Below are 27,698 nucleotides of genomic sequence, written 5' to 3'. Positions count from 1 at the left end.
GACATTTATCCATAAAATTCTTCAGCATAATATCTAGATTTACTGGTTGAAAAGATACTTAATATTTATGACAGAGAAAAGGAGAGGCTCATATAAATGATATAAGGTGATTATGAAAAGATTAATTTTACTTACAGGGGGACCTGCATGACCAGGTGGGCCAGGGGGGCCACTGGGACCAGGGGGTCCTGGAAAGCCACTCTATAGTGTAGATTAAAAGATAGTAGTTATATTAATGTATATAACTGTAAAGCTTAATGCAGTTGCAATAGTCATCAATACCTGTGAAATAAATTTTTACGTTAGAACAGAGAAAAATTCACAGTGACCTTTGCCAGTCAAAAAGTGCAGTAGAAAAGAGGCAGCATGATGTATACACATTGCTAAAGAAATACACTGTCTTGTAGCTACAGTCCCTTCAGAAAAGGCTTCACTGGGTTTCTCCTTGCAAGCTTAGCTGACATACTCCACAAGCTATTCTCATAGTTGCAATTCTTGTTTTTTGAGTCACTATGCCCCTCCTTGAGACACCTAGAAGGATGCTCACAGCTCAGTTTGTCAGCTGCCTGAAGGGCAACGGTAGATAACTGGAACTCCTAATTTGTTGAACAGAATAAATGAGTGTCAGCTTCTCTACCATGTAACTGAGCTTTACTAGCCTAACACTACAGATTTCTCAGGACTTGAGGGTATACTGAATTAAGGCCATATTTTTGTTACTGCTAGTAAGGCAAGCATTTCCACCAGTGAAATCTTTTCTGAACTTTAACAGTACTAAGCCATAAGAAAGAAAGTTAGTCTGGACTAACTAAACCCTCAGTATTTCTACTTCCTCTAACAACAACCACAAAAGCATTTGATACTGCAAAACATAAAACATTTGAAAGCACAGTGGTCTACTGCTGCTGTATTGGGTTCTTCAAAAAAAGCTTTTGTCAAATTAAACTCTTCATTTGTTTCATAAAGCCTAAAGAGTTACATATGTGAATTATATGAGAATCACTGTGTGCTGCAGTACTGGCAATATATCCCATAGTTTAATTATCCATTCATGGGATATTGTCATATTGTGTCAGAATAGGTCACTTGTTATGGGTGTTACATGAACCTAATTTTCATAATACAGGATCAACAGTGTTGCTATACTATCCTGGCATATGTAGTATAGTATACTACTATACTACAAACATGCTATGTTAATATTAGTCCACAAATTGTCTTTTGTCCAAAAAAAGGTAAGTAACTGTACTATTTACTATTTTTTAGGACAAGAAATATACAACAAGTGGTAGAGCAGTCAGGGTCAGGGAAAATGGGGTGCCCTTCAATGTGTAAATATAATAAGCAGTCCCTCGTTGTTAATTGTTACAATTCATTTGGTATAAGTAACTAGGGACTCAAGATGAATTAGAGCCATCAACTTATCAATAGCAACCAATCCATTGGGCTCATGGCTACAAACAAATAAGATATTATTTTTTTCAAGCAACACACTGAGGAGATAAACTAATAGTTAGGGGTGACACGTGTCTGCTGACAGCAAATCCAGGCAGTGAACAAATGACCATATGGAGGATGTGCACTGGTGGAAAGAGACACAGACAGCATGAGGAGGTTATATGAGAAAGTCATGAGAAACTGTGATGTAAAACACAAAATCCATCTGCAAGCAGTGGAAAGCCATGGGAAGACAGCAATGGAGAGATGTGTGATAAAGGAAGTACCAGGTATGGTAACCACCCACGGACTATATTTATGCTATATTTTTTTCATAAATCTTTCAAATTATTTCAGTTTGGATACTTATTCAAACTAAGTATTTAAGTTGAAAATTGATAAATTTATAAAATACTAAAGGATTTATCCTATGTAATGATAATTATAAACATTATTTATTCCTAATGATCTTAGTCACGTCTGCCTGTAGCTGCTGTTACTTTGCCAGTCACATATGCCATGATGTAAAGCAAAAGACCATATGACCTGAAAGCATACAGACAATCCTGAAGACATTCTAGGGTGCCCAATAAAGTAGTTTGATGGAGTTTTTTTTTAGTCAAGTCCAGGGATCGGAGCACAAGAAATCACTGATCACTTCCAGGAAAAATGCCAATATAGAGAGGAGTAGCCTTAGTTGTTAACTGAGTGTCTTGGTTACCCTGCCTGCTTCAGCACATCCTCTATTAAGACAATAGGTAGTAAAATGCAGATGATTATGGTAAGCTGTGGGCAAAACTGTGAGGAGCTGAATATGAATGAATGAATAGATAAATACAAAACCAGATGGTTGAAGAAGACCAATGCATGGGTAATCACATCAGCAAATGGAGGAAGCAGAAATAAAGAGATTAAAATAAAGGTGAGAAAATAATGAACTATATTTCAGGAAAACCAGCTGTCATGATTAGTAAACTTTACTTCTCAAGATGAACCCTGAGAAATAACACATTTGCTTGGAAGTGCCTTGATATGTTACAACATGTGATACCCAAACCTTGTTATGCAGAATTGGACAGAAAATAATGATTATGCTTAATGAAACAGCAGCCAATGTCAAACAATAACAATTCACAACATCCTCTATATAGCAGATTGCCTGAATCAGGAACACTTCATAGTGAATATCTCTAAAGTCCAGTGCCTAAAAGGAAAATCATAAGGTGCAACATTCAGATTTATTTTATATGGGAAGTATAGCTCAGGCACAACTCTTTCAGGCAATCCATGATTTTTGTCACTCAAAAAACCTGTGAAAAGCTTGTGCAGATACAGCATCCTTAGTACACAATCTGAATAGCTGTGGGTAAAAAAATGGCTATTGCAAAAAGAAAAAGTGAAAAGATTTTGACTTCTGGGATGAAAAAAAAGGTTTATAAGAGGGTTTATTCACTTTTTATCTGGCAAATTTGAATTGTGGAAAAGCAAGCAAGTATGGAGTATCATGCTGAGTAAAGACAGAATGCTGCTGAATGTGTAAAGGAAGATGGAGGGCAGTGGAAAAGGTAGAAAGGTTGTGGAAGGAAGGGAAGCAATTAGTGGAAGAATATGAAGCAGATAAATGAGGAAGGTATGCAAGGGAGAAAGGATAAATGTTTGAATAGTATAATAAAGTGAACCACAGACAGAGATTAGGAAAAAGAAGGTAAGAAATTGAAGAAAGAAAGTGAACAGGCAAAAAATCCAGATGATCTATAGCTACTTTCTAGAGTAATATTGCCGACCAAACTGCTGCCTTACATCACATTCAACTTGCAGACAATAAACAAATGAGAACTTACATTATTAAATTAAAATCAGGATACATACACATCCAAGGCACAATCTACAAGCAGAAATTTTATTCTTTTAAAAAAAGAAAGGACAGAAAAAAGGCTATAGCATCTTACAATGGCCTGTGGGTACATGGGTACACCTGGACCACCAGCCTTCACATCATAGGAGTCATACTGTGGAGAAAAACTCTGTAAAAGAAATAGAGAAGAACAGAAAGGAAAAAAAAAAAGAAAAAAAAGAAGAAAAATTGTGATTGCTACAAATAGAGTAAGTCTTATCTTACATTGGCATGGCAAATTTATGGAAATAACTCATTTGTATCTACTGAGTAATACTTGTTTGACATACAGCTGCCATATATTTACATCATCCAAAACAGAAGTACAGCCAATGTCCTCCTTCTGAAGTCATGGTAAAGTTAGCTCCCTAGGCTGGGTGTATCCATTTTTCATCTTGACAGCTGGGCCTCAGCTGAACCAAAAAATTACCATTCTCTCTCCTTTTATTCTTGTTTTATTCCTTTTAAGCTTCTTCTCCCAGTCTCTTTTCTTTTGGACTTAGATGTCACTCAAGGAAGTTGATGAAATATTTTCTGTTGCACTAAAGAATGCAAATGTTTATTATTATTTTCCTGATTTCTTTTACCTGTGACTAATGAATGACTAATGAATGACTCATTTCATGTTAGCAGACTTAGTTAAATGATATGGCATTAATGCAGTAATGGCACACAGGTGGCTGAGCATGAAGGGTTGAATATATGCAGTGTTCTGCCTGATATCCCAAACCAGTGTGGACCCAGCTCCTCCACTGGCCAGGTACAAGACTCCTGTGCTACTGATATCAACTCTCTTGTCAGGATTCAACAGCACATCTTTGGGTGACTAATTCAGCCTTTTATCCTCTCCCGTGTCACCATCTGCCCACCCAAAGCCAGTAGCTCTCTTCCTGTATTACTGTGGTGTCCATTGAGACTGGTTAACTGATCCATGGGGACCTCTCCCAAAAGCTCTGTCCTGCAGGGGCAATCCCTTTCAGAATTAAATAAAAACATCTTTCCTCAGTTTCTGGCTTACCTGGGAGTGAAAGTGTACATGCAAGTTATAATCAGTGGCCTATATTCAAAAGTAGCAATTGTTTCAACGTGCAGTTTTTAACATCCTGTAAATCCAGGCCCAGCCAATTGCATGGAAGACAATTCCATCTCTTAAAGCACTACAGAACAAATCCAACTGCACAGAAACTTTAGTTACAATGTAGTTCTCTTGCTGAGCCTCACCAGCTCTAATAAAGTTCTTTGGTAATCAGAAATGAATTCAAGATTCAGTGAGCCAGAAGTAAAGAGGGAGCATGACAAATGGGACTTGTATGGCACTTCCTTGCAAGCAGAGGACCTGTGTTTCAGTGTAGTCTCATGGGAATGTTTCTTTATTAAACATGCATTTCATAAAATACAGGAAAGTATGAGAGTTCCCTAACCATTGAGTGGACATACTGCCTCCTACACGCTTTTTCTAGTTGGACTCTTTCTGAGTTACACAAGTGCTTCAACAGATCTGGCTCCAAAAGGTAAAAAAATAAGATAAGGCAGAGATTTAATTGCCCTTCGGGGAAATTTTATAGACAACCCCCCCAAAAAACAACAACAAAACTCCATCTACCACTCAGCTCTGTGTTTCAAAGGCATAAATGAGAGATGAAAGCAAAGCACCTGTGAAGGTGCAAGGGACAGGTGCCTGCAGTATTGCTCTGCATGTTTATGGACAACAATGTAGAAGCTGAACATAACAATGACTTACACCTCCACTTATGCTGGGACATGACTGGCAGATCCCAGGAGCCCCGGGAGCTCCAGGACTCCCTGGCTGTCCTGGTGGGCCAGGGGGACCATTTCTGCCTGGAATCCCAGGAGAACCCTGCAAAGACACAAACAGATACAGGTGTTGTCACCTGCCTTCAACTGCAGGGGCATCGCAGGACAAATCTTTCCATTTGTAACAGAGCCTGTGTGACTGTGGTGGGGAAGCTCTGTTAGACACAAGATCACAACCAAACATTCAGGGAAGACATAGCACACCAATTGCACACATGGAAACAATTCTTAGTTGCTGGAGCCTTATTGCAATTGGTATTTGATCAAACATGTTAGAAATATTAAGCAGCTCAATTCCTGAATCTAAAATTGATACTGCTAGTGTAGTCATAGATTTTTTTATTTTGCTGCTGGGAAGAAGTATAACAAAACATAACAAATGTGACATCATTTGGATCAATCTCTCTGTGTTCTTCCAGTTTAAATTTTTGAGAGTTTTGTTGAACTTAAAGGGATACTTCAAAATAACTATGTAGTACAGTCCTTCTGACAGTGCAGACACCAATAAAAGCTGGATATCTTAGTGGATTGGATAGGATATATAACACTAGAGGAACTTGGTCTGGTTTTGTTCGTTTCCTTTCAGAGGGAAAAAAAAAAGATGTACTCACAGGGTCTCCTTTGGGGCCTCGGGTAATTACTCCAGGAGTCTAGAAAAGAAAAAAAGTAATTAAATAAGGTAATAAAAATAAAACAAAAAAAATTACACACATAAACAAGAGCAAAGCACATTTAAACATTTGAATATAGTTTTAGGACATGAATTCCATTTATTCTTTTACGGGACATTTAAAAGCTATGGGGTCTGTGGTCAGTCTGTCTGCATTTTTTTTTGGCTCATCCATAGAATTACACCTCCCCTTCAGCCAAAAAACCATGGCCCTAATAAAGTCAATGGAGCTGTGCTGTTGAGTACAATGGAGACACAATCCACTGTGGGACTCTGTAAGGGACATTTTTCTTGTATCCTTCTCAGTCCAGCATGTTAAGTGTGAGTGTGTAGCTAATTTTGAGTGCTCAGATCTACGGTTCCAATTTACTTATTTTTCAATGAGTAATTCAGTTACATGTTGCAGTCTGGATTTTCAATTTACATACTCAGCTGCTGGTGGTAGCAAAGAATATTCAGCTGAAATTATCTTGGATTTTTCAAGGTGGCATTTTTCTCTCTGCACCATGTGAGGTCAACAGGACAGCTTTCAGTGGGCTCATATATCAAAGAGTGAGGCTGGGGGAAGTATTCCACATGTCCTTCATTATCAGGAACCCCAGAACTGATAAAATGAATCTCCAGACGCAATGAGAGAGGGAGTTGTGCTTAAATCTCCAGTGTGCTTGTATGTACCACTCATTTACACCTCTCAAACTGTTCACTGAGGCAGCTCAGGTAATCCTGGAAGGAATAGAGTTGAACTAGTGTGGTGCAAATAACACGAGGTGACATCTCATGTTCAGGCAGGTATACTCTAGAGCTGCAGAAATGCATCCTCTCTCTCTTCCATATACACATCTTTTTCACTCTCTTATCCTCTAGACAGGAATCTGCAATGTGTCTGTGGCAACCTCTGTGCTCTAACAGAATCTCATGGGTCTTAAACACAGTTGAAATGTTCAGATAACCTTAGAGCTCAGCACAGCTGGCTCACTCCCTGAAGTGGTCAGGCAGGGGACTTGGCTTGTACCAACATTCTTGATTTTCCTGAGGTTAAGTTGCTGCAACTGGCTTATATAATGTTGGTGCCTATAAACAAGATGATGATGAGTTAGGGATGTGCAGTTTGAACCACCTTTCCTTTCCAGGGCATTAAGTCAGCAGTAAGTCTGTAAAAGGACATTTACTCTGTGCTGGTGTAGAATTGAGTTGATAAGAAATGCAGACTCTCAGTATGGTGTGGAAATTCTCCAGTTTTCTTTGACTCTGTGCTGGCATTAGTTTCACGGACATAGACTGAGCATGTGGTCAGCAAATAAGGTGTTTACATTATTCCTATGCTTCTCCATAAAATGAAAAATGTAATGGCTAATTGCTGCCCTCTGTTCCTTTCTACTCTTTTTCTGTGCCTATTGTCTGTGTAAAACTGAGTTGAAAGACTTAATGCTTTCAGCTGCATGGCCTGAAGGTCTAACAAGTGTTTTATGAGAGCTGGTACCAATTCTCTGATAAAACATAGAAATATTTTTGAATTAAGCAAAAAAGGTAAAACTCCGTAAGTTCAAGTTGGTTTTTAAATTTGATTAGCCAAAATTTGCCCATCCATTTTGCCTAAAGCCAGAAAGTGGCATTAAAAAGTGTTTAAGAACATCTAAACCAAAATGAACTGAGGTTGACATGGATCAAGAAGGCAGCACCACCAAAGAAGCAACATTGAGAATAAACTCACTCTTGGAGATGGTGTTGTTGTGGGTGGACAAACTGGACAGCACTCTCCAAAAGGAATCTCTGGGTTGGGACAGTCCAGCTCTTGGTCATCACAGACAATGTCATCACAGAGAACAGACCCTGAGTCACACACACAGATTTGGCAAGGCTCTGGTTTCCAAACATCCCTGTCAGCGTAAGCCTGCCCAAGATGGGTACATCCTGTGACTGGAAAGAAAGACAAAAGAGTGTTTAATGTTATTTCAAATGTTTTTTTTTTTTTTTCAAATCAAAGATGAATAACATGAAAACTGTAGGACAGTTTGTTTTGTTTACTGCTGTCATACAGTTTATGCATGTGAGGTAAAAGGCTGAATACTCTCCTTCAGACACTGGAAAGGATCTGTTAAATTAACTGCAGAGTCTGCTCTGAATATAAAAACAGACATCAATGGAAACCTCCTGGAGCTGATCCAAAGCCCAATTAAATCTCTGATAATCTTCAGTCTGGAGTAATTTTAGTGTCAGACTGAGTTACTGTCTAATTAGCAATTGAATTCTCTGCTGCAGCTAAAATGTAAACGTGCCAAACCTCTCAAACAAGTGTATGTTGGTCCCCATGTGCCAGTGTGAGCACTTACACATGGAAGAAGCCATCTGGCCAGCTTGTCACTGCATCCTGCATTATCAGCTAACACCAAGGGTTTTCAAAGTGTTTCTTGAAAGTAAATGTATGTGACAGATCTAAAAGAATGTTCACATTGATTGCCCAAATGGTTCGCAATTGTTGTGTCATCTGGCCTGCTCAAATGTTACAAGTGTCTGTATTTTCAGAAAAAATATTGTTCGTCTGTAATACTCATGGCTTTGTGAATTCCTTTCAACAGCTGTTTTACTAATCAACCTTGTAGTACATTATGAATTTGAAGAGATTGACAAAAACCAACTTCAAACATTAAATTTGGGCTTTGTATTTTCTTAGAAAAAAAATCATAAACTAGAAAGCTGAGTCATTTAAGAAACCAATATGAAAATAACACTACAAAGTTTTATGAGCTCATTTTTAGTTTTATAGAAGTTATTACAAATCTCAGATTACACATATAAATATCAGTGAATGTCTCGAATAATGTTGTAATATTTTTTCCATAACTAATTCAAAATAATTGTTTACAAATGCAAAACTTTGGAGGAAGAGCTATGTGTGAACCTACATCATTCTTAAAGCTTTAATATCAGAATAATTTACCTACAACACACCACCCTTCAAAAAGAAAACCAAACTGCCAAAAGATGTAATTCAAAGCCCTGACATTAAAATTACCACTGGCTCCAGGCAGAAATTTCTGAATGCCATCAAATTGTTGTAATAGTCATTATTATGTAGTATGAGACTGCATCCAAATTTATAGTGGAGTCCCTTCCTATGGATTATTCAGTCCCTTCTATCCCTCACCCCCCTGTCCCCTGTATCTTTGATCCCATTTTTTCTCTCCTCCACTGCTGCATTAGCACACTGGTCTCTTTTTTCTCTTTACATTCTTTGTTTTCCTTTCTCTCTGTGTTTGTGGGTACCTGTTCCCACACCTGCCCCCAGGCTCTTTGGCAACACACATACTTAGATGTGTTTCCCCTCTTCTCATGCTCCCTCTGAGCTTCACACTTCCTATAACACATGACTTCCCTTTTCATCTTCCATGAATCCTCTTTTATTTTGTACCTGAAGAGTTCACCTATTTTATTGCCATGTACTCAGCTGAGATGGGTTTTCCTCTCCTCCCTTCCCAGTGTCTCACTCAGCTGTTTCCTCGTCCATATTAACCTGACCTTTTCCTCCATTTCACCTGTGAAATTCATCCCCTCCTTGTATGAGCTCTGGAGGGGTGACTGGGAATATCATGACTGACTGAGAGGAGAGCTGGAGTGGGGACCTTGGAGCAGGGCACTGCATGGGACAGGAGGGTTTTTTTCCAATTTCAACCCTCCTACAGGCTGTCTGTGCACACCTGTTATTTTCACACTTCAATTATACTTTGAGCAAACCAGAAAATGTTGGCTGTCAGAGGGCTGACACTACTTATGGTTAAGACTTGATTTTGAACATTATCTTTATTAGGACAATAACAAGATGCATCAAGCTTCAAAAACCCTTTTCAGATGTTTTCTTTGCCTGATATCAGGCTGGGAGCCAGTATTTTACCTTCCTTTGACAACAGAGAAAATCCTAAAATCGAAAATATTCCAATGGCATATGAGAATTCACCCCCCTCAAACATTCTCTATCACTTAGAAATTTACTTTTTCCTTTTCCATCTCTTTTGGGTCTCGCAAGAAACTTCAGATTCTGCACAAGAGAGATGGAAAAGAACTGCTCATTTTGAGGACAACCTCTTCCTCCCCCACACAACAGAGGGTCATGGCATCAGAGGATCCTGCTTCAAAGGACACTGCCTAATAATGACTACCTTTGAAGAGGGTATAGACATCCTTCCTTAGTCTGCCAAGTTAATTTCTGAAAAAGTTGCTTGGTTTCCCAGTTCTCGCACCACATAACCATGTCCATGGATCCCTGGTTAATAAGCTTATTCTCTGCTTAGTTAAGTGCTGACTGCAAGAAACATTTCCCTCCTTTTCATAAACCAGGATTTCACTGTGGGCACTTAGGAAAAAAAAAAAAAATAAGTTGCCCACAAGACTAATGGCAAATGTTTCCTGACAAACAAGAAGGCTGAAATGTTTTTTACAAATGAAAAAAACCCTCATATGCTGTGGGAGGCAGAAAGCCACCAAAGTTACCAGGGAGGTTAGAGCTTGTTATCCATCTCAAAGGAGCTGGTTGGATACACCCTAGAGAGCACGGATGGGCGGAGATCCATGTCAGAGTGACTCAGCTGCCACTCCACTTAAGCACTTCCCAGGTCCACAGGTTAAAAGATTCTTTTCATTTATAAATGTAACAAGGAAGGGGAGAAATTATTTTTCTTTAGGGCAAGTTTAGATATAATTGTTAAGTAAAGATACCATGATACAGATCTAAAAGAACTTAATATTATTACTGCTTGCACTTGTAATGGACATTTATGTGAATTGCATACATGTATAAAAAGATGCATAGTGTACACATTTTTCCATACCCCAAAGATGTGTTCAATTAATTGTAATATTCAGATTTTCAGCTCTCAGTATCATTTCCTTAGCCTTTCAAAACAACATTTTTTTTAAACTCTGTGTTTAAGACCGCAAAGTCCTTATTCATTAGGAAATTCATATCCAAGGATTTGCACTTTCATATGTCCATTGTTTTCTTACTCCTTACATCATTTTCATTGATTTGTTCTGTTGTTTTGTTATTTTCAGAGATGTGATCCTTCTGCCCTACTATGAAGAGGACAGCTTGGATGGGTAGCAGAAAAAGGCCACCTTTCCCATATTTTTACACTACTAGCTAGAAAAGATTCTGTTTTCGGAACACCAGCAGAGGTTTTTCTCAGTGACCAGCTTTTCCCACTGAGAGCACCCACCTTTCCATATTTTAGTAAACAATATAAATGAAAATAATGGAAATTCGAAATGTGTCAAAACAATTGCCACAATTTTACAGTAACAAGCAAATAAAGCAGATTTCTCCGCATTTTCACAAGATTGCCATTCAGTTATTCTACAGTAGATGGCATCGTTTAACAGAGAGAAGACCAAAAAATCGAAGACATATGGATATAATGACATTCATATTTGCTTCTAACTTTCTGGGCATTGTTAAACGCATTAAGAAATAAGCTAGGAGAGCTGCAATGAAAATCGCTGTGGCCTTTGGCAGAATGAAAGCATTAAAAAAGGTTTCCAAAGGAAACTTACATCTGGGAAGACTTAGTCTGTTAAAGACACCCCCTCTGTGCTCAGATGTAGATCTGTGTGTCAGCATGTTATGACATAATGCATTTTGCATTGCTCATAAAGATTAACCATTAGCTCCAAAATCCTTTGGAAAGCTGATTTGTGCTAAAGCACTGGCGAGTAACATATAGGAATAATGAGGTTATAAAAAAGCTGACTTGTCTGCTTCTAAACTTGTGTTATAACAGTCACATACTTGCCAGCTTTTCTTATTGATTCTTAAATGTACACATCAGCCTAAGATTTAAAAAATAGTAGAACTCGACAGTATTTGCCTATAGCAATGCAAAGTCCTATTCTTCTTCCCAAAGCCCTAAATAGGGTGGCTACACAGCCACCTCTGTGGCACTTACTGCAATGGTTTGTTGGAAGTTCTGTCAATCTCTAGTGCACAGTAAAAAAGTTAAATATTTGAAAGCCTGAATAATTTCATGTTTATGCTGTTTATTGAGCATTCATGTTGTTAAAGATTTTGCTGTGAGTAGCATTTCCCTGGGCCAGCCCAAATAGTGAATAAAAGAAAAAGAGGCAACACAATCTTTGTCATATGCTGATTTTGAATTTTTTCCCATTTCAAGCAGACTAGCAGCTGTACAGAAGCAGACCAATAGTGGGAACTGAAAGGAAAATCATCATTTGGTTCCAAAGGGCCTATAAGTGTGGTACATATAAGAGCCCAAATGGGTACAAGGGAAAACAAATATGGTCACTGCAGGCCTCAAGGATGACAGATGTCATATGGGACACAACCCCAACCCCAGTGAGGTGAATGGGAATTTGTTATCAAGTGCTATGAACTGGGAAGCTGACCTGTTTTGTAGCTGCTTTTGGCTTTGCATTTGTGCAAGCACCATGATCGTGACTTAACCACAATTACATGGCAAAAGGAAAAAATTTCCTAATAGTATCCTCAAAAACCACAGGCTTTTCCACTTTGGATAGAGCAAATGTCCAGCTTTTGCATTAGGAGCAGACTCATATATCCCATTTGCAGAGATGTGACTAAATGGTTAGAAATTAAAGAACATCTTGAATTTGTCTGGTTCTGCCTCAGAAAGGGCAATAGTCCACACAGAGGTGACTCATGATCCTCCAGCAGCCGCCTGATGATGGCTTGGGAAACAAAACTGAGGGGCTTTGATCTGTGAGAATCCGATCGCAAATATAATGAGTCAAACAGTTTTTGCTGTGTTTAAAGTGAATTTGGTAAAGGCTAAAGCACTGACATGAAGGAGGCCTTGCCTCTGACTGGATCCAAAGCCTGGTGAAGCCAAGAAGGGTCTTTCTGTTGCTTTTTAACTGTACAAAGCCTGTGCTTCCTTACTCTGACCTGGTTTTGCTCATTTGCTTTACAGGATGACTACTTCAAAAGTTGTTTTACATTTCTTCCATAGTAAATACATTTATTAATTACATGCTCCAGCACTGTTTGGTACACTGTTTAACCAAGGGACAAAGCAGAAAGGAGATGTGTTGCCTATTTTCAGTGGAAATGCTATCATTCTCCCCTGCAGTGGAGTAGATGGAGGAATCCATTCCAACATCTGCAGCAAATGTTGCTTTCCATTTACTGAGCAGAAAAGAATGCCACAGAGTCTACCTCAAAGCAAATGGTTTGGGCTGCCTGTCTGGTATTATGATGATGTTTATAAGAAACCCAAACATGCTCGTTCTATCCCATCATTAGTAATGGAAACAAAAGGACTGTCATAATGAATGAATTGGGTTGCTGAGCCAGAACGGCCGGGCTTGTTGGCCTGTTCTCCTCTCAGGTAAGGGCTGAGTACTCAGAAAAGTCTGAAATACTCTCTTTTTCAGGGAGTCAGAAAAAGAGATGGAAATAAAGGAACAGAAATGGTTTAACATGTGGGATCTTTTTTCAACAGCAAGGCCTTCAGACATTCTTTCAGCTGGAATTGTCTTAAAACAACAAATTGAGTCTACTTCACACAGTGCATGAGGACATAAGGGTCAGTTTGGGCATCCCTACCTATTAGGGCATTTTCAGGTAACACTTTGTAAGACTTGTCCAGCAAGTGATCAGAGGTACCAGGAAAGAATCCTCAACTTATAAATCACTTAAATGCAGACCGTGAAGAATTGGAGCGGCTCTATCTTAAAAATCCTTTCCTGCTCCACGAGCTGTAGAGCATGAAGAACTGCTACCAGGTGGAATGGAAAAGAATGAATGAATAGTTCACAGATTTCCCAAGTTTCACACCAAAAGGAACGGCTTTCAGAATGAAACCAAAGCTTTCTTACTACTGGAGATGCTTGTCTGCCAAGAAAGCTGGCGTTGGAACAGTCCTGCCACAGCGCCAGCCCCAGTTTTCCCCTTTTCTCACATGCAGAGTAAGAAAGAGAAAGCTGCATAAAAGAATGCTGGTTAAGCATAATACAGCCCTTGTCTGTCAGCAGTATTGTGGCGTGGAGTCATGCACTGTTCCACTGGCAATGCATGGAAGAGGCTGAATTCTCGGGCTCAGGATCCTTATGTCACACAATCAAACTGTCCTTGCTCTGACACCCACCCAATCTATCTATCAGATTACAAAATAAATAAGAGAAAACCAGGCCTGCACTGAAACAAGCAAGTACTTGTATTTTAAACAAATAATTTCATGTTCCCTTCCTTTGTCTTTATATGCTACAAGTGCTGCAACCTTTCTGCAGACTTTAAACGTTTTAGAAATGTATCTTAAGGATATTTACTACCAAGTAAAACACAAATTGCCTCCATTTTTCTTGCAGATGATTGGCTTTTTTTCTAATCTTTCAAAATGTGATTTAAGAACTCTAATTTTCCTGCTTTATCTTCAGGGGGTTGTTGTTCTTTTCAAAGGTAATGTGGTCTAAAGGAGTTGAATCTGTCACATTGTTTTGCCTCAGCATTTCTATTTCACAAATTGCTCTATTTGGGCACGCATGCTGACATCCTGGAATGATGTTCTTCATACAACTTCTAAAGGTCAGCCTGCCCCAGCAGTGCTGCAAGGAAATAGTGACCAGCAGTATCCCATCAGTGATATTGTTACACAACAGCCTCTCTGGCTTCAGCTGGTGTCCAGGGTGAGAAACAATGGCAGAAGAGTTTCCTTGCTTCAAAACTGCTAATAAACAAAGAAAGTTCAAGAAGGTTTCTCGCGTTTTTTAGTTGGTGGGGGTTGGTTTTGGCAGAACTGTTGTTTCAGGCTGAGTCACACAAGGGGCAGGATGGAGCAGATTGCTGTATATCTATCACCATGCTTCTTTTTGGGGCTTGCCCAGAGAATTGTTGTCTCTGTTTCTGGACTCATAAAAGTCATTTTGAGGAAACGTCTGATGGATGCAAGAGATGGTTATATTCCTTTTGTTCTAAGCTATTCCTTGACAACATCATGGCCTATATTGGTTTTTGCAAGGGAGGAAGATATTCCTGAATGACATCTCTACTGAGATGTTATTCTGGGATTTCCTTTCCAAAGTCTTCTATCGACAGGTTGACTCTGTCACTCAATTATATTTATACTTCTGTCTTTTTAGTAGAGATTAACCTCTTTTAGCCATAAGCTGCAGAATGCAGATAATTCCTTCCTGGTTAAGGGTAATCACTGCCTGATCAGAACCTCACTTGATTTTACTGGGCTTTCAATCAGCCTAAAGAACATCAACTTCTAATTATTATGGTAGGAACCAGAGCTCTTCAGTGCCTGAGAGATCAAATCTTTTAATAAGGATAACCATTTGAATTAGACCAGGACTCAAAGTAAGAAAGAATTTCATCTTAGTTCAGTGCATTCAATTAGAGAGAGCATTGCATAATTCTTCAGTTATTCTTCCAGTTATTGGTAAAATGCCCACGAGATTTTTCCACCCCCTCTGTTCTTACATTACAATATTTTTTGGCACATCACCTTTTGTGCCATTTGGTGTCACTCTAAAAATAAGCAACAGGCTGCAAGCACTTCATCTGTGGCTCTTTCGTTGTAACACTGGCATAGATTCTTACTACCCTGCAGTAATCTGATTTTAATGTGTTCTTGTCTTTAGTCAATGATGCCAAATGGCACAAAGGTTTGTGTGTCTTAAACCAAGCAGAAACTGATATAAATTCAAGGTTTAATACGATTACTGATGATTTAATGGATTTATTAGTTTCTTTAAACATACATCCTGCCCATTCCTTGGGTAGTCAGTGAAGACTTATACAGTCAGAATCCAATTGTCAGAGTAATCTTGTTTTGAACACTTGACCACTTCCAATTCTATTCCATATTTCTAAAGAAAAGCAATAGCTTCAAGCTCAACATTATTAGGATCAATTAAGTGGAAAAAATTAATAAAATATAGGATTTTGTCAGAACTTTAGAAAAAAGGTATAGCTCAAAGTCATACTCCTGTGTTTCTGATTTTAGCTAGGACCAGGAATATTTTATAACACTGGAGCATTCTTTGCAACATTCATTGCAGTAGGTCTGTCCTGGGAAGAATAATGAAAAGCTGGAAAAGACATTGTGTACACTGTTTCCCAGACTGTACAAGCACTCTGACAGATCCAAGGCATCATAAAAGTGAGAGTCAGCTTCTGATCTGCTACGTGAAAGGGAATGAACGGAAATAGAGAGCTGTTACTGTTTGCTCTACACAGCCCCCCATGTAAAGCACTGAGCTACTTAATTCAAGATGCTTTAAGCTTTTCACATGATCAAACCCAAAGGTTATGTGGGGGAAAATGTATGGTTTTTGTTTTGAATTTCCTAACTTTGTAATTAAAACTGTTTTTGTCGGGTGATTAAAATTTTAAGTGGGACGTGATCCTCTCCTTCCCCTCAGCTCTGTGAAAGGACTAACAAATTTATGCAATGTTGTTTCTGTGCTTTGCCTTGGAAGAAATCAGCTTGATTCAGTGCTTCTCTCCTGAGGCTGAAGCAGATGGGAAATGTTACAATGCAGAATAGTACATGTGGTAATATCATTTATATATTCAGATACCTTGGACAAAGTCAGCCCCAATATAACTCCATGGCCATAGTGAATTTACATCAGAGATGATTAAAGCAGTAGGGGGTCAAATTCTATGCTAGCATAAGTCCCTGCACAATTTTATTGTTTTCCCTGTAATTTCAGAAGTTGGAAGTAAATGAAGGGTTTGGTTCTTGTGTTTCATATTCCTGTGAAGGATTAAAGCACTCTGGCATATTGTCTAAAGAAAAGGAGTCGTATCTCTGGCTGCCAAAAAATTAAAGGTATTTGTAATTTAGAAGGTCATGGTGGGATTTCGAATGCAGAGAGTATCATTAACCTAATTTCATCTGCAAAACACTTATATCCATTCACTCCTTATTCCAGTTTGTACTAATTCACCCCACATCCATTTCAGACAGTTTGTTGGATACAAATGGCAGTGTTTGAAATTCTTCTTAATCTGCCTCATACAGGATATTAAATGGCTATTTGTACACTGGATACAACGTTCTTATTGTCAACTTCCTAGGGCTACTAAAGTGAGTATTGTGAGGGTTTTCTCAGGGTACCAAAGACAATTTTCTTAATTTTGGGGCCACTTTTAAGTATCAAGATCTATGCCTGGCCATTTTTCAAATACAAAGACTTAAGAATCTCCTGAAGTAATTCCCCTGTGAGGTGAAAATTCACACTTGTAGTGCAGTGAAGAGTCAGCAGAGAGCTGACTTTTTATTAATATCAGAGGTCAGAGGCTTTGCTACTGAAGTGGCTGCCTGAAGCCTGCCACACATTTAGCTCTCCCTGCTCTGTGCAGCAACATCAGCTGGCATAGGCTGAGAAAAAACAGCAGTGCATAGCAGAGGAGGGCTGGAACATCTTCAGCAGACACAACCAGATCCACCACAGTTTATCTGCCACAGCCCTTAAAAGGTATGAGTGGAAGACCCAGAGCCAGAGAATACCTGATAAATGAAAAGGTTCTGTACAGTTTTGGGTGTTTTTTTTTTGATTCTTCACTGGAAGATGGTTATATCATTCTTTCTCTCAGCTGCTGTAACAGGAAAATAATCAGTTGGACTTGAAAACCTCTCTTCTTTCCTTTTTTCCTCCCCCTCCTCCATATTTATGCTATTCTGTTCTTACTAAAAAGAGGGATCTACAAAGAGGACCACCCTGCCAACAGCTAAGCCACGAACAGGCTTAGGATATTGTGCAAAGAATCTTCAAAATGTCTGAGCAGATTTCAATTACTCTTTTCAAAGATTTGCAATTCCCACTACACAGCCCATTGTTTGCTTTCACTAGGACATTCTTAAACAGCTGGCACAGAATGACTACTGCTCTGCAGGGAAACAAGCAAACACCATACAGTAGATTTAAAGCCAAACGCAGAAAATATATATATATTTTTTTTTAAAAAAAGAGCCTCTCATGAACATAAAAGTGTTTCCCAAGAAAATATGAATCCTATTTTTGCTGCTTACAGCTAAAGAAGGCATGGGGTATGTAGTTTATTCTCCTTTGATGCTCAGTGTGGCAATTGCACTGAACAACAAAGGAACAATGAGCGATGCTTCCCATATTTCCCATTAACTTTGTTCGGGTGAGCAATTGTTCTGTTGTGTCTGCTTAAAAAAGGGGATGCAATTTTGCTCTTGCCTGTTTTCCTAAAAGAAAATGGAAAGAAGGAAATGAGAAGAAGCAGCACAAAGGGAAAGAAAAGAGAAAAAAAGAGATTTTTGCAGCAGACAGCCTTCTAATGCACCGACTGGTCACTGGGCGTGAACTGCAGGGAGTTGCAGTGGGAACTAATTATGTCCCGAAGTTTTCCAAGAACTGCCAGCACTGAAATGCTGTGGGAAGTAGTTTCCAGGCACAGATCACCCTTTCATATCTACTGTTCCAAACGTGCACGGGATGTTCCTGTGATTCTGCCGCCCCTTGCGGGGCTGAGATTGGGAACAAAGCGGTGCCTGGAGGTACCACAGCAGCCCACAGGAGGTTTGCACATGGAAGGAAATCTTTCATTGCCTGACAGGAGAGAAGGGATGCCAGTGCCACCCTCTAAGATGGGATGCACAGCGACTGAAAGAGAAATCCAGCAGCAGAAAGGGATGGGTCTCCTGTTGTGCTGAAGACAACTCTGGTACAAACTCAGCTAAACTCTTAAATCTACAAGTCACATCCTTCATTTCATAGCAGTTATTTGGGCGCCTCTTTAGCTGTAAGAGAAGGCCTAGGATTTCAAAAGAAAAAAACCCACATTCAGCCTTAAAACATATAACTTTTCATTATCCTCACATTCTTCCTGTTCGGTGTCCTGTGCATGCTTTCTCCTCCCTGGCAGACACCTCTTCATGGAGCACTTGTGTGAATCAAAGGAAGACAAAAATGTGCAGGCATTGTTAAAGGAAGTACCATTTTCAATCTCATTCTGATAGTTCATGTTTAAATGAAGGGTTTGACGTAAATGAGGGAAAATGGAAGTAGTCTCTGAGCTAATCTGAAAGGAATCTCCTCTGCTAAACTAAACAAAGCCAGAAGTCCCAGAGCTCAAGTTTATCCAAACTAAAGCCAACAAACGGTTGTTGTTGGAGGGGGTTATATCATGTTTTCCATTGTCATGTTGACATGAAACAGGCAGAGGCTTCCACTTTGCAAACTTGGAGACAAGATTGGCTCTGAAGTGAAAATAAATAAGATCAGTGGTTGGAAGTAGGTTAGGTTTTCTCAAAGCAAAATGGAAAGAACCTTTCCTATGAAATACAAGATGAGAAAAAATAATGACTGCTTGAAAATATAAATTTAATTTATATTTACTATGCTTCTGTGTGACAGATGTGTTCCTCATTCCATCTCCTCAATGATGGATCTCATTCCTCCTTACACCTTTTCAACATTTAAGATAGGATACGTACACCTCTCTGTCTCTCTTTTGAACATGCAGAAGAGATTTTCTGACTCCTGTAACATGTAATTTTTTCCTGCCTGTGGAGATTATCAGCTGATTTGCCATAACCAGGAGCAATGCAGGGGTTAATATTTAAAATTGTTACATAGTCTCATAGCAATGTGAGAAATATTAATAGCGTAGTCCCCACACATAAGTATAGAAATCTTATTTCCCTGAAACATGAGGTATCCCACTGTGCTGAACGGAAAAAGGTCAGGAAATTCCATGGGAATTCCTTATAGATTTTTACAGGGACAACACATCTCTCGTCAGGGAAGCCATAGAGGGGACAGAAAGCAAAGCTTCACAAACCCTGTGCATCAATGGAAGAAAGAAAATCCATAGAGAAGTAGTTGTTGTGCAGCAGTAACCAAACCAGCACTGGCTCCCATATCTAGGAGCAGCATGGCCACAGGAAACCAACAGCAGCATCTCTGTAACAGAGACAACATCACTGGGACAAGCATGGCCCAAACTGCCCTCCCTCCAGGAGGAATCCACTGGATACACTCAGCTGGAGACGGGCAGCGTGCCGAGGGCCAGGGGCTGCAGCATTCTGCTGCACCTCTCCATGACCCCCTCAACAGCCTGACCTGAAGGTACAGAAGTAAAATAACACTTCTTGTACCTCTCCTGCAGAAGGAATCACCCCTGAGCCCAGTTCTCCTTCCGTACAAGGTATATTATGATGGCTATGTTGAAGGAGAGGTAGGCTGGTAAAATATTGCAGCAGGTAAAATGATGACACTGAAGTTTTTGTTCTGATTTGGTTGAAGGTTATTATCATCTGCCAAAACCCAAAGTCAGAATGTCTCAAAACTATAGACAGTTGGTGGTAGGTACTGAACTCTAAACTGTGTTAGGGTTGTGCAATCTAAAATTTACCAAGCTGCTACAGAGAGAATGAGCTAACAGTTGCAATGCTGAATCAAAACAGACTTTATTATACCCTTTTCAAGTTTGAGTTTTATTTTCTTGGGTGCTACCAATAATGAATTGAATTTTGCCCCATCACATTGAACTGCAATGATGTGGGACCCTAATCCAGTTACTTCAAGACCAAAAAACCCCATTTTGTTAACAATACTTCTTTGCCATTGCCAACAATTTCCCTTTATTTAGCTGAGATTTTTTGCCTAGTTTCTTAAACAAACATGACTAAAGGACAGCATAATCTTGAGTATTAATGGGTATGAACATTGGACTGATTTCTAATTCTGTGGGTTTTGATGGCTTATTATTTCAAATCAACAAATTAAGACTTGCAACTGTAAGAGCTGCTGTGACTTGTGCTCTTCTCCAGACTGTGAATCTGCCACAAAAACATCAAGAGCAATACAGTTTTCCTGGTGCCCACTAGCCTGGGAAAGTGTGCTTTGTTATTGTTAGCCCCTACTGGTGGACTGAACCTTTCAACTCTGAAGAGATTGCTTTTAATCCAGTGCTAAATGACAGTCTGCATCATTTCTGTTACTGACCCTTGGTGCAGCGTCTCAATTATGGAGCCAGGTAGGTCCCATTTTCTGCAGATTTTTGATTAAAACAAGGAGTGGAATCACAGAATATGCTGAGTTGAAAGCCACCCATCAGGATCATCAAGTCCATCTCCTGGCCCCACTCCAGACACCCCAAGAATCCCTTCATGCACCTGAGAACGTTGTCCAAACGTTTCTTGAACTCAGACAGTCTTGGTGCTGTGTGAACAATATCATAACATAACTGGGACAATGACTAACATCTCTGGTTTCTCAACCAGTGTGTGAAACGAAAAAAAAAGATATTAATTCACTCCTTTCTTTCTCTTGGATAGCATTAATTAAAGCTAGCACCCAACTGTTGTGCAAGGCTAAGAGTTTGCTAGTGACACCTGACTGCTGATTTCAAACCTCAACATTGCAAGAGAAACTGGAAGAGGAAATAGGATTTGCTTGTAATCTACAGCACTAAGAGAGCAACTGTATCTACTCTGACTGAGGCATCAACAGTGATATTTGTGCCAGAGACAACACCCTTCTACCTCTGCTTCTTCCCCCCGTAATAAAGCAGTGGATGTTTCCAACTCCACCTCCTCTTTTAAAAAAATCAGTCTATGTAGATTTGGTGATTTGGTCTCAGCTCAAAAATAAATCTGGAAAATAATGAAAGGGTTATATAATAGTCTCATTTTCCTAAGGCTAATGTGTTCCAGGGATGTGTGATATAAAATGTGTTTATGAAATTTGTCATATTTCCAAGAACATATATATAATGTTTAGAGGGGGTGGATTCCCCAGGCTTTCATTTAGCATGATTTTTCCATACCAGAAAGGAATGTTTTAATTTTCCTAAGCATAACCTTGTCTGCCGTGTGCTCACCAAAAAACACTTAGGAAAAATGGAAGAAGAGGAGTAGACCCCTGATATTTCATTACTTCACATAGTCCAGATAATTTATGATAGTTAATTATCTGTTGGCATACAGGCACACATCATCTGGTTTTACTGTCAAAACTGTGGAGGAGATGTTTTCTGTGTTACCAAGACCTTTGAGGAAAGAGAGTTCTGACTGTTGTTAGAATTTACCTTAAACTAGCACTTTATCAACAAAGAACACACATGTGCAGTGTTACAGGGAGCTAATTGCTAAACATGACAGTCTGGCAGTCTCACAAATAAACTGCATCTGTACAGTACCCACCCACTTCATAACCTATCTAATCCTTCCCAGTTAATAAAAGAAGTAAAATGGTCAAGTCAGCCTTTTACAAGTTTTCCTAAAATATCAGCCTTTTATCAAGGATCAGAAGTGGGTGCTCAGCATGAAAAGTCATTTGCATGCTGCCTTCAGGACCCTACATGTAATGGTTATATTTCATTTTAAAACTGTCAGTTGTGACTGAAAGTAATATGAAAGGCCAATAAGTTTGTTCAGAGGTATTTGAGGATTCAGTCATTACCTCAGAAATGAGTTTCCTGACCAAACATCCAAGATAATACTTACATTACAAGGAAAACAGTAAATTATATTAGAGGGAAAAATTATTTGGAATAATCCTGAAGGGTTTCTGGCGTTGCTCTCACTCTGCTTTCACAGCAGCAGAGTTTTCCTGATGACCTCAGTTAAGTTCCTCAAGGACTACTGGGTGTACCTACAAGAAGTGTCCCACTCCAGGTGACTGAGGTGTCCTTTAAGCATTGCAGATGAAGATGAGACAGGCCCAAATCCATCTAACTTCCTTTTTGGCACTCATGTAAGGGGGCTGGGGATGTGCTTCTTTTGTAGTAGGTGGAAACTGCCAAATATCTCCAGTCTGTCTAGCTAAAATTTATTCTGTCTTCTGGAAGTAGCTGTCTTGGTTGACTACAAACTCAAGATAAATGAGATGAGAGTATATTGTAAGGCTAGCAAATGCTTTTCACAAATCCTGCTGGCTGGGTAGAGGATGAATTTCTTTCCTCAAGAAACATTCCAAGTTCTTACACTTTTTAGTAGTTTAATATGCAGAATGTAGAGGTGCCTTCAAACAGTGGAACTGAAGAAATATTGCTGGAATCTGACTCATCTGTTGCGCCTGAAGCATCAGCTCCATGTCCTGTCAACCACCAGAAGGCATTTTATCTTGAAAGCCCCTTACAGTAACCTGACACCCACCAGAAAACCTGGATTGTGTCAAGGTGGTTTCACCCGCTGGCTACAAACACCCCGGTGTGACCCAGCTTTTGGTCATGGAAGTCACAGAATATTCCTGGTTCCACAATATCCAGCTCCCCAGCTTTTGAGAAGGTTTAGCCTGAGGCTGTGCTCAAATCTCCCTTCCAAGCTATTACAGCAAGACAAAGAAACACATAGCCCAAGGGTACATCTGACTATCCTAAACTTAGTGTATACCGAGCAGTTTCCTTAATATCTTGCCAAGTCTTGTCTCCTGGTAGGCTTTTCCAAGGAAAATTTTATATTGACTTACATTTGATACTAACCATATAAACATTTTTCTTGACAAGAGAGTGCATTTTAGCATGTCTGGAAATTCTCTTTTCAGTCATGGAAAATTTGCTTTCCCAGTCCATTGCTGCCCTGCACATGAGTCAGTGGTGCCAATAATCAACTCCTTCAATTGTTATTTTCTGTGAGAAAAGCATATTCAAATGTGTGGAAAGAAGCATTCCAAAGAGAGGAGAGAATCCAATTTTTTAAGGCATAACTAGTGATTTATCAGTCTCTCTCTCCAACCTCATCCCTGTAAGTAGTATGGAAGTTAGCCCAGTAAGGAAATGTTACAACACCATGAAACAGGAATGTGGCAGAGAAATGAGAATACTCCTTCACACTTCGTTTGTATATGGTTCTTCTACCCAAAATTTACCATTTCTTGAGTCAAACATGTCATGCAACTCAGAAATGTTCAGGGAAATAAGTGAGGGAAGGAGACCTGACACTCAGGGGGGATTTGTTTGTTGGGAGAAATAAAATTAATGTTCCTTTTTTTTGTATTGGATCGTCCCTTAGTCCTTATCCCCCTGAAGATAGTTATATAAAAGTACACATAATGCATGTTAAATACACACAATATATATATATTATCTGCTGCTGTAAGCAAAGTCACAGCATATGGTTGCTCAAATTCTACAATCTTGACCGAATTCTATAATCTTCACTGAACATTATTGGAGAGAGAGTTTATATACTGGCCAAGCAGAAACAGAAAAGCCCCAGTTCACAGTAAATTATGTTTTCTCTCTACAGAACATCTTTATTTGCATTGTTTTGTTGGTTTTTGTTTAAAGATACCTCAGCTTAGCTTGTGTCTGTGCTTGGAGAGGAGGCTGGTGTCTGGGCACGCTGCTGTTGCAGAGGGTGTTGCCTGATTTGCTCAGGCAGGATCCCCCTGAGCTCTGGCTGCTCCACTGCCTTCTGGTGGACTCACAGTCACCCCCTCGGCCGAGGAGGTGCCTTTACAGGTATGATGAGGATTTGCCATGAAGTGGCTAAAGTAATCATGTTCCTGATTTGTGTCATACAGAGCAGTGCAGGGTGTGGTTTTAGAGGCATTTGGCTCTCCTTTGCAGCACTACAGTTTCTCTGGCTGCTGCTTATCGAGTTATTTGGAAGGTTATTCATTGCCTCCATGCAGGAATAACTACATTGCCAATCTCTCATATTTTCATGAAAGAAAAAAAAGTTTCATTTTAAGGACAGCCTGGTTTACAATGTCTGGCAAGCAGGAACAGAGCACATCCAAAAAAGGTCAGATGAACTTGTGGAATGTCATCTGTTTAACTTAAATACTCATACCACACTTATCTTCACTCTAAGTTGAATTATTGTATACAAAGTAGTTTCCCCCCCTCTAAATTCCATGTTCAGTTAGAATTTTGGTATTCTTGCTCTCTGTAAACATGCACACACATACTTGCATGGACTTCCAAATACCATCAGCTGCTAATCAGTCTCGTGAGGGACTGAAACAGCCTGCAGATGCCCAATTCAAACTATTGCAGCTGAGAGAATTAATTTTCCTGTTTTATGCCAAAGTAAAAATCCTGTAAGCTGACATATTTTCATATATCAATCTTAAAAGCTCCTTCATGAAAACTGGTTAGAATTTAAAGGCTCTTTTTTTTTGCAAGCAAATTGTTTAAAGAAACCCCCTTGCTGCCAGTCGAAAACAAACAAGTACAGAGGAGAAGTTCAAACAAAATAGCTGGAAGCAAAGACTTACAGCTTGTGACAAAAAACTTCCAGGCAGCACAGAGCTAACAGTTGAAATGTCATTCCAAGAGTTAAAAGAAATAGCTTAAAATCTCTCCGGTGTCTGTAGTAGGAAAACAAGTAAGAACAAGAACAAATGCAGCCAAGGCAGACAGCACTGTACAGTGCTTCTAACTGTAAAGAAAGCAAAGCAAAGAGAAAACTTTGGGATGAAAATGCAAACCCCTGCAACTTTCAGCTTCACCAAGAAATATCTGACTGCTGAACCAGTGAAGGAAAAGTGTTCCGGTGAGATTTGTGAATGCACATTTCTTACAAGCTACTAAAATTATTGGTAAAAATGAAAAATAAAAGCATAAGAAGCTTGAATTACTCACCAACTTGTTGTGCCAAAATAACTGAGGGTTGAAACACGGCAAGAATGAGCAAAGTTACTTTTTGCACAGAGCTCATCATGCCTAAATATTAGACATGAGACTCTCTGTGCAAAAATAAAAATGGGGGGGAAGAAAAAAAATCTATTCAAAATAGCAACATCGGTTGTTCCCTGCCCTTCCAGCACCGGGCCATGTACAGAACTCAGCCACAAGCATTCCCCAGCTTTGGCCTTAAATAGGAAAAAAATTGGCTTACTTTACTTTTCCACCCCCTTTACTGAAACATGAGAAGAAGACCCATCCCCTAACAGTAAATGAATGATTAATATTTCTCTTGGCTTTACAGAAGAATAAAGTCAACTAAACAAGATACACAGCACATCTGGAACTTTTGTGTGTGTATGAAACATACTCTGACACTGTGTCTGGATAGTTAGTGTGTGCTGCATGTGAGATATATGCATGTGGAAAAAAAAGTCCTGTGATAAAGCCTCTGGGGCAAAGCACTTTTTCGTGTTAATTAGGAGTCAGTGGGTACAACCCAAAGAGGATTTTTAATTGTTAGTGCTTCCTTGCAAAGGTAAAAGGTAAATACCTGGTGTGGCTGCACGAACTGAAAGGATCCCAGAAGTGGAGGAGCAAAACTGGATGTTTATGCTGATGAGCAATCAGAGTTAATGAAAGGAAGGACTGAAAATCACAACACTTCTGTTCCGGTACTTTTGTCACCATTTCCACCTCCCAACAGGATTTTGTGTGATCTGGGGAGAAAGCAAACATAAAAAAAAAAAATTATAAAAAGATCAAGATCCCAAATCAGAAGAACTAATTTCCCAAAGTAAAACTTTTCAAATAGTTCAGTTTGATGCTGTCATTACAACATTTGGAAGGAATGCAGAACAAGTACCACCTTTTCCTTGTCTGTTTGCTTCTTGAACAAGAAGGTATGGCTGAGAGAAAAAAATAAAAAATCTTGAGACTAATCCCTTTGAAACCTAGTTCTTTCTTTGCTCCATGCAAAACTTTACTGAGAATAAGATCAGAGCCCACAAACTTATTTTCCAAATCAAATGGCTTAAGCAGGCTTTGTTATGAATGTAGTTTTGCTGGCAGTGTAGCTTTAAGTACAAGTTTGGGATACTCCGAAGTGAATGCAGAACTCTGTCAAAGTGGACATCTCTGCTAAAACAAGGACCAAACTAATTACTGCTCTCAAATGATCAACATGATCCAGGTCATTAACTGTAGAGGTGTTCATTCATTTGTTCTGAAGTGTTACTGAGATTACAGTGACCCAGGAACCAACCATCCCTCCTATCAATAATTCCTGAGCACCATGAACAGTCATCCAAAAAAAGGGACCCATATCTCTGCATGCATCACAAAACAAGAGCAGCCTGAGGTTAACTTTTAATCTGATATATATTGGGTTTCATTTCAAAACCTATTCATCTGAAATATATTTGCACTTAAACTGAAACATGCTCTTCTGTTGGGGTCACTTGAGGTGGAAGAGGTTGAAGCAAGTATGAAAAGATCTTAAATAATTCAATGTCACTATCAACATATGCTGAGAGTTTCTTCTGTGTCTTAAATACTTATCAGGTATGAGTGACTTGATATATTTCAAAGGAATTACACACCATTTTCTTTCATGAATTAAGTACCTTCCAATATTCCACCCTGTCTGTGTTGCAATGGCAGAAGTATTTCCTGCAGCTTTGGGGTTTCATATCCAGTATCATATCACTGAACAGATTAGGTTATTTGGTTTGTAACGTTCAGGTAGCTACAGTCAACAAAGATAAATGCCTCCTGTTGAATATACTTCAAATTTTTATGCACTGGTCTATAAAGTTTTCTCCTCTTTTGGAGGAGTTATGCTCAGGACATAAAATAAAACAAGAGATAAATTCAAGATAAATCCTAGATTTATTTCTTTGTCACTCTTCAATAGAAATGCACAAGCAGGTCAAACACTGGATACAAGCATTCTCAGCTATGGAATGGAAATTAAACTAAATTAATGGTTTATCAAAGTCATATGTAGGTGAGTTTCAATTTTCTGTAATAATGTCTCAATGTTTGTCACAGTAATTGTTTAGTTTTCATGAAATATATGAATGCTATGTGATAAGTGTTCGCATTTAAGGAAAAAAAGAAGATAAATGAATTCATTAATTCATTCTTTGACTTAAAGCCACTTTCTTCTTGAGTTCTGCAAATTTTTCAGCCCATTTGATCACAGTACACATTTCTCTACATTTCTTAAGTTTAACCTTTCAAAAAAAAGCCCCACTCTTGGTGACTCCCTTATTCTCACTAATGTTTGCCTT

The 27,698-nt window shown here is 39.1% G+C and overlaps 1 protein-coding gene across 1 annotated transcript in view; it reads right to left on the bottom strand.

The window, feature by feature from the left end:
- Positions 1–25,556, bottom strand: part of COL3A1 (collagen type III alpha 1 chain) — a 50,745-nt gene extending 25,189 nt beyond the window's left edge. Inside the window, exons 1-6 of the mRNA XM_018071669.2 lie at positions 25,363–25,556; positions 7,528–7,733; positions 5,758–5,796; positions 5,073–5,189; positions 3,387–3,461; positions 136–201 (exon numbers count right to left, since the gene is read on the bottom strand). Of these exons, the coding sequence (XP_017927158.1) occupies positions 136–201; positions 3,387–3,461; positions 5,073–5,189; positions 5,758–5,796; positions 7,528–7,733; positions 25,363–25,441 (582 nt within the window). The 5' untranslated portion in view covers positions 25,442–25,556. The remainder of the gene's footprint in view (positions 1–135; positions 202–3,386; positions 3,462–5,072; positions 5,190–5,757; positions 5,797–7,527; positions 7,734–25,362) is intronic.
- Positions 25,557–27,698: the final 2,142 nt, after the last annotated feature.

Source organism: Manacus vitellinus, unplaced genomic scaffold (genome assembly GCF_001715985.3).
Source record: "Manacus vitellinus isolate BGI_N305 unplaced genomic scaffold, ASM171598v3 scaffold_20_pilon, whole genome shotgun sequence".
Taxonomy (NCBI): domain Eukaryota; kingdom Metazoa; phylum Chordata; class Aves; order Passeriformes; family Pipridae; genus Manacus; species Manacus vitellinus.
This window is presented reverse-complemented; position numbering and strand designations above follow the sequence as displayed.